Raw genomic sequence first — 8,251 nt, 5'->3', positions numbered from 1 at the left:
CCATCATAAATTTATATACCGGTTTAACAATAGTAACATGTTGCAAGATTAAACACAGCATTATCTATCTTTCTACCAATCTATCATCTAACTAAAACTACTCTGACATCCAAATAATAAGAAATCAGATCAAATGTATTTATCATATTTTGAATGACCACCATGAGTGTTTTGATAACTGAAAAATTCAAAATACACCCTACAAGAAATTGGCAATAATAACAAAAGTTAACGCTGTGTGTGTGGAAAAGAACATTTTAGTATTAGACATGTTTTCCTTAACTTGCTTTGGAATTCACAGTAGTATAGTCAGTAAGAGAACTGTAAAGGGACATGGCATTTTCAACTCAATATTTAGTGTGTCAGACCTTCCCTCTCTCAGGCAGCTCGGTCAAATTATCAAAGTTGAGATGGTCCATTAGAGCAGGATCATCTTTTAAAACCAGGACATGGACTTAATAGAAGTGGAGTGTGTCACTTGAGAGGACATCTCTGGATGCTGCTGTCCTTTGCAATCTGTGCTGCCTGACAAAACAGGCACACAACTCAACATTTGGTTCAACACCATTAGTGGCTCCAGCTATGTGGTACGAAAGCACAAGAAGCATTAAATAGAGAGGACAAGCCTTCCTCAACTCGCTTTCAATGGAGAGTACTTTATGAATTTTTCATGCTATTTCTTTTCCATAAGATTTTAATGAGCTAAAGTATGCCACCTACATAGAACTCAGATAACACGGGGAGATGGGCACTATATGCTTGAGGTAGCTGCAGAAGTAGATAAGGGGAGAGTCTTTTAAATGTATCATCTGAATGAATACAATTTAGGTAGAAAATGAAAAGTGTTTTTGCTAAAATGCTTTAAATAGCAGGAGAAGATTTCTGCTACAAAAATTCAAAAATGATTATTCATTCCAAATGGATTATTTATTTCAGAAATGAATATTTATAGGGAGCCTCTGAATTAGGCAGTAATCTTTGCCATTGTTTAAACACAATTAACAATATGCAAAGTAAGGTCCTGCGTTTTAGACAATATGTGAGCATAAGTACTCCAACTGGCAGCCATTTCAATGTCCTGCAGTGAGTACGTAAACTGGAGGAGCAGCTACCTGCTACACTCTTAATTAATGAACACCTGTACACAATGAAAGGATGGCTGATTTTATGGGTGTGTGAAGATCCAGCCAGCCAATTAATGTTCAATTTAAAATCCACACAATTGAAAAAAGCAGCAGCAAAAACAATAGCAATGGCAGAAAAATTTAGTTTTCGGTGGGTGAAGTTTTCCAACATATTTGGGTTACTTTACCTTTTATTTTCTTGGTTGCTTAATTTTTATCAGAACATCTTTTACATGGTTATTTGTACTCAATGCACTAACATGACCATTTGAGGTGTATTTTTAAAGACCAGTTTTCGTGTGCTTTTAAGAAAGGCTACAGAAATTCTTGGAACAGATCATATACATTACAATCAACTATGTTGGAAGTGAAAAAAATAAAAATTCTAAAATACTTAATTCTTAGTGTTATAGCACATGCATATCTGACTTAGGGGTATTAAAAGGGATATTCCCTTGTACTCTTTCCATACAGGTATATTGAACAAAATTTCCAGATACTGATCTAGATTCTGAAGACAAAGTGATAAAATATAAAACAAAAGAAGAATAGAAAACAAAAAACAACCATAAAACAATAACTTCATTCTCAACATATTTATATTCAAAGAATTACTGATACTCATGTTATCATTGATTATAAAGATACTAAATTTTATTCCTCCCTATAGATGTAATTGGGGAGAAGGGCGAGACTTTCTACTCCCGTAAATAGTTACCATCTTGGAAACCCACAGGGGCAGTTCCACTCTGTTCTAAAGGGTCGAGCTCTGAGTTGGCATTGACTTGATGCCAGTACATTTTGATTTGTTGTTTATAGATGATATCTATCCATCCTTCATTTATTGGTTGTTTGCAGATTGTTCTTACCAACATAATTGATGTTTGTGATCTTCTCAGCAAATGCTTTACTGGTAAGTTTCTTAATACAATATTTATTATTTTCTTAATACAATATTTATTTTATAGGAAATTAAGCAAAAAAGAGCTCAATAAGAGTTTGTCCAAAATACTCAAAGAACTGCTCCAAAATATTCTATATTCTGCAACTTTCATATTTCAGACAAGACATTTTAAGATTTAGTTCTTAAAAAATCTCTTTAAAAATTCTTAAAATTCTTTAAAAAGATCTTTAAAAATTCTCTTTATGTGTCACTGAAAACATTTTATCAAAGGTACTTCATACTAAAATACTGGAAGGATGCTAGGTTTTCTATGTCAGGAAGCAGATGAGTATTAACTTAATACAGAGACTTAAAGAAAGAAGTAGCCCAAGAAAAGACTTTTTATCTTTTCAAATGCATTAGGTTACTGGTGAAAAGCTACACAAAAGAGTTTTAAAGAAGCACATTGTAATTAAAGGTAAGTTTTATCACAGATTAAAAAAGAAGCTGAGTAAACCTTTACTGAAATTGATGGAAATGCTTTATTGAATGAGTTTATAATTAGAAGAGATATTAGCTGCTTCGTTGACATGAAGAATTGAAGATTGATGCAAGGATTGTAAAGAAACTAAACTTTCTAGAAGCCCAGGGAAACAAAAGTAAAGAACTGAGATCAAAGAAAGTGATTTTGCTCTGGGAACGAATTGTATGAGGCTGAAGTAAATTAACCAGCACACTATATAAGGCAAGCAATAATAATGACTTCAGGTTGCTTTTAAAGAGACCAGAGACATATTAAATTCAGAATAATGACACTACCAACTCTTACCTGCTTCATTTGTACGGATCATTCGAGATGGGGTGCTTGGATCTCCAGTCCCGATTGGATTTGTGGCCACCACTCTAAATTCATATTCTACCCAAGGGTTCAGTTCCACGGCCATTGCTGATTCCATGTCCCCTGTTATGATTTCTGGGACTAGAGAAAGAAGGCGATTTTAGTTAATTGGGAAGGCTGAAGAATTGCTGTGAATGACAATTAAGGACATCACAACTACTGACAGAGTCAGCAAACTTCTACGTAATTCCTCATAACATGACTTCACCTTCAGCTTCATTAAAACGTGTTGCCATCGAGTGTGCCTCGTGGTGACACTACGTCAGCACAGAACTGAGTTCTACCGAGTTTTCTTCTGAGTCACCTCAGGGCAAATCTGAAACTTAACCTTAGCAGTTAAGTTTCGTAATCATTTACACCACCTAGGGTCTCCTTAGTCCTATCAGGAAAAAGCACGTGCGTGTGTCAACATTTGTTTAAGATCATTAGAATTCATTCATTTTAGGCTTTTACACACTAACTCTTGTCTACACTAAAAATGTTCTTCAAACTCTCAGCCTCAGAAAAGTGGTCAAGTAGCACTATATTTAAGCAAATAATTTTCCTTCCATTTCTTGGAGGAACTTGTTGAGCATTTTTTCCTGTATGTTCTTGAAAACATGCTTAGACACTTGATACTTCCAATCAGTAGATTAACAATGTTCCTATTTAAATTAAAATCTACTGTCTGTGGGATTCAAGTAGAAGTTCTGAATTCTTCCTGGAGTGACTTTTGAAAAATATTTCGATCTTAGTAAAATATCAAATGTTTGTAAAATCATCTATGTCTACATTTATATCTATCTATCATCTATCTATCTATCTATCTATCTATCTATCTATCTATCTATCTATCTATCTATGATGCTTGTTCAAATTCTCTTTGTGCAAGAGAAAAAACTGGGTAATCGGCACCCCCACACATTGATGTTAGATCCAGTAAGTCAGTTCCCACTCTTAGCAACCTGGTATACATAATACATGCTTGTATGTGTATATGTGTAGATATATATTACATGGTATATATACTCTGCTTAGGATTACTTTTCATATTCTCATATCTCTCTTGTCTACGAAATAGTTCCACAACAGAATATCACAGGAAGAAAATGAGAGAAATGAGCCTCTGTCTTTATATGCCAAGTACATCTGGATTTATATTAGTCCTAGATTTCTGTTTAACCATGTAAGGAGGTGAGTTCTTGATTTAAGCATTCAACACAGTTTTAAGGAGTCCTTGATAGTTTGTTCATATCCTCTTTCTTCAAGAGAATGGACTTGGTCATCTGCTCCCCCACATTGTTGTTCGATCCTCTAAGTCAATTCCAAGTCTGACCCGCCCTGTACACAGCAGAATGAAACACGGTGAAGAGCTGCACCATCCTCACGGTCATTGCTATGTTCAAACCCATGGTTACAGCCACAGCATCCATCCACCTCCCCTCTTTTGCTGATCCTGTACTTTATTAAGTACGGAGTCCTTCTCAAGGGACTAGTCCTTTCTGATGCCATGTTAGAAAACACAATCTGAGACAGTCTTGTGATCCTTAGTGCTAAGCCATAACCTGGCTGCATTTCGATTTAAATAAAAGGACAGACAAGTATTGACCTATAAAGATTACAGCCACTCAAACTCTATAGGGCAATTCCGCTCTGTCATTCTGGATTGCCATGGGTAGGACTCAATGAGATGATATAAAATTGTTCTGTTTTGAGAGTCCCTGAGTGGTGCAAACAGTTACTACACAAGGTGGCTGACCAAAAGTTTAGAAGCTTAATAAGTCTACCCAGAGATGCCTCCAAAGAGACGCTTGACAGTCTACTTCTGCAAATTCAGCCTGTCAACACGATTCAGAGTCTCCTCCACAGCCACGGGCAGTGATGTTTTCCTATGATGAGGGACAATTAAACAGGCCTAAGATTTCCAATGAACATCTCTCCTGAAATATATCAAGAGAATGGAACCGAAGGATCAGTTTTGTGATGCGTAAATGATGAGTGACTAGTCAGGGTGGGCTACCTGGCAAATTCCACGACACTGCACAGTTGATTTTCTCAAGAAGTAAAATAAAGCCCTAGAAAGAAATCGGTCCTCTCTTGCTACATTGAACATGGAGCAATAGCTCCCTGATCTTAAGAGATGGGGGAAAATGTAACTATTCAGTCCACAGACTGTGAAATATTGAGCTCCGCTGTGTCAAGCATAAAGATGGGAGGAGGGGCCACAAGACAGTACCACTAATCTCTCCCTCCCAATGTACAGACCGCATCACCCAAACTTACCCTGCATCCACAGAGTTTATGTCACTGTTTCGCTAATTTCAGTCATCTCCAGCAATCCCAGATACCTGATATTCTTTCAGTCTCTTCATTCTACTCTCCTTTTCTGTCCCAGATCTTATCTTCTTGGATTCACGAAATCCTTCTGGTTTGATCTTTAGAATTCATGTCTTTCCGTTAGCAGAAGTTTCTATATGAGCAATCTCCTCTCTGAGCATCCTTACAAGTTTGCGCTCTAGTAGATGCCTGAACAGCCCTTCCTGATTCCCTTTCAAATGGTAACGGTCTTCGCACACACACCTCTATATTGGACATTTCCCGTCAGCAGACACACATAGAGGCTTCTTTCCCCCCATGAAGACAAAACAAAACTCTTTTAACCTTGTTTCTCCATTTAGGCTTCATCAGGTTTCTCTGTTGTCTTTTATAGCAAAACTTTCAAAGCATAAAGTTGTTTGAGCAACGACTTGCTGTCACCCAAGATTTCCCTCCTTCTTTCTCTCTGTTTCCCTGATGCTGGACGATGCTTCGTCCGTCTCCTTTGTGGCTGCATTTTTATTTCCCAATCCAACCAAGTCTTTCCCATTTTGTTATATGCTGTCATTAGCTAGTGTCATGGTTTGAAAAACTCTCGATAGACTGGTAACGTCGATATTTTTGTAAATGGGCTGTTAGACATTTTTATGTGGACAAAGCTCTTGATGTTTAATTCTCTAGCTTCTCCTGCAATATTTTCTCTTTAGCGAGTGACAATCCCAATCTAACAACAGTTGTGGCCCTGAATCCTGGGTCACCTTTGTTTCCCAGACCACTCCAATCCAATCCAATCATGCAAATTATAGCGTTACAGACACCAAGAGATGTTGAGTTTTCTACACAGTTTTGCAGCAAAACTCCTTAATATACAGTCTATCTTAAGTTTTCCCCAATTTTCTCCTGAACCAAATCTTATAAGGCTTTGATTTTCATTATTTTAGAACCATAATTTTGCTCCTGGCACTGATGACCTCTTGTTTTAAACCCAATACTTAATCTTTATTTTATGTGACAATATAATCATTCAAGCTCTCCTGAAAATAGACTATGGGTGGGGCAAATTTAGTGTCTCATAAACTAGTTAAGAAGCTATTGCAGTTAAGAGAGATAATAGTACCCCAGAGGGAAAGAAGCTGAAGTGATTGAAAAATAAAATTTTGAAAATATTTACAAAGTAGGGTCCACAGCAATGATGGACAGACTGAATATGAAGATTGTAAGAGAGAAAAAGAAAGATTACAAAGTGACTTCAATATATTTTACCCAACCAGCACAATAAGGGTGTCTTGCTATTAGCAGACAAGACGTCTGTGTGTATTTACTTTTTCTTATTTCATGTACTTTATTATCTTATTTTATAGGAGCTCCCCTTTTCCTTTACTATTCCTTACTCTTCTATTACTTTTCTTTCTATATAACATTCATTAACGCCTAAATCATTACATACTTCACTCTGATTGTTTTCCTAAGGATATAATGTTCAGAAGGGAAGTGTTGTTATTGTGTTTTTTCCTGCTCAATGACAGAGATCAAGTGCACAGAACATTAACAGGAAGATTCCTGATGCATGTTTGTTGAATGAGTGAAAGGAATTCCAAATGACAAGGTTTGGCCAACATTGAAAAAAAATAATTTATGTTTGAATTTTGATGTAATTATTTCATGTTTTATGTTAAAAAGAAAATAAATATACAACACAAAGTACTTTATTCGCAACATTCACACTACAATCAATCATATTTTATCTTTTTAAAGGAAAACAATACAGATTTTGAAATTCAAAATTCATCATTACATGTAATGGTTTGTATTATTTGCAAAGGTTATTGAGTAATTGAAAAACTATGAGTTGAAGGTAGGTCAGTAATCTCAAGCAATCCCAGATACCCGATACCACAATATGAAATAAATAGGGTACAAATACATTTTATAAATTATAACTCTGATTTGAAATGGGATATTCTTGAGATTATAGATAATGTAGAATTTATACCAAAGTCTTTTTTTAAAGTCTTATAGGTATGATTTCAGTTCTATTTTTATAAAGGTATTCTTTTGATAGCCATGAGTCAATATTGATTCTTAATTCAGAGAGATTCTTACTGCAGTGTATTTCCTAGTGAAAGAGAGACATACAAGAATTTCATTAATAAAATCCTAAATAAGTCTGTCTAAACAACAGACACAATCAACCAACCAAGCAATGGAGAACCTATCTTCTGTTAGAGGCATATCCACTGATAGAAAAGTATTTAAGAAACATAAATTACGTACGCATGAGTAGTCAATTCTGTAATTATAGGTGATTTGATGTCCCAGGAAAAATTGAGTCAGCTAACACTGCTTAGTAATATATAGAAGACAGTTTTACAACCAATAAGTAGCAACTTATTTGATCAGAACAGGGATCTCAAAGGGAAAATATCTACTTCTATGGTTGCTGTATTTGATTCAAAATGTAAATAAAGTATTCCTATTCACAGTCAGCTGATTTGAGTCTGATTTTACAGGTAGGAGTATTTGTAAATTAATTACAATATAAGATCAGTTAGAAGCTCCATGAACAATTCACTATTTCAATTGCTAAAAATAAGGAATTTACTGTTGTGTGCATTACATTCATGCTGATGTATAAAGGAATTTTATGTGTTTTTTCACACACTAGTTCATAAATTACATTAAATTTATCATATAGTTTAAACTCTAGACCCACTTTTTTTCCTGGATTATAACTCACTTTTAGGTAAATTTGTCTCTTCAATTGGCTTAAATAAGAGTGCTGCATTGAAAAGACCCACAACATTGAAGGCACAGTAATGGCTACAGAAACACTTCTTGCTTCTTCATAAGCATGAACATCGTAGCCAGGTACAGGAGCTGAAATCTAGATATTTTACAGTACACAAAAGTGAAGATTGGACCTTGGTAGCATGCCCAGCCAACAGCAGTCTTTGCCTAGCTGCAAGTTGCTGGGCTACAGAGAAACAATGGAAATCAGGGTGGCCTCTTTGGGTGAGGAAACACCTTACTAAAACAAACAAAGGAAAGGTA

General features: G+C 35.6%; 1 protein-coding gene across 1 annotated transcript in view; it reads right to left on the bottom strand.

Annotated features, from left to right (window-relative positions):
- The window catches only part of CNTN5 (contactin 5), a 1,071,081-nt gene that overhangs the window by 86,596 nt on the left and 976,234 nt on the right, over positions 1 to 8,251 (bottom strand). The window contains exon 20 of the mRNA XM_045297732.1: positions 2,837 to 2,986. Coding sequence (XP_045153667.1) covers positions 2,837 to 2,986 — 150 coding nt within the window. The remainder of the gene's footprint in view (positions 1 to 2,836; positions 2,987 to 8,251) is intronic.

The sequence above is a fragment of the Echinops telfairi genome, unplaced genomic scaffold (assembly GCF_000313985.2).
Source record: "Echinops telfairi isolate 266 unplaced genomic scaffold, ASM31398v2 ScPeMD7_7421;HRSCAF=8459, whole genome shotgun sequence".
Classification (NCBI taxonomy): Eukaryota; Metazoa; Chordata; class Mammalia; order Afrosoricida; family Tenrecidae; genus Echinops; species Echinops telfairi.
Note: the sequence above shows the minus strand (reverse complement) of the source record. Positions and strands in the feature narration are given on the sequence as shown.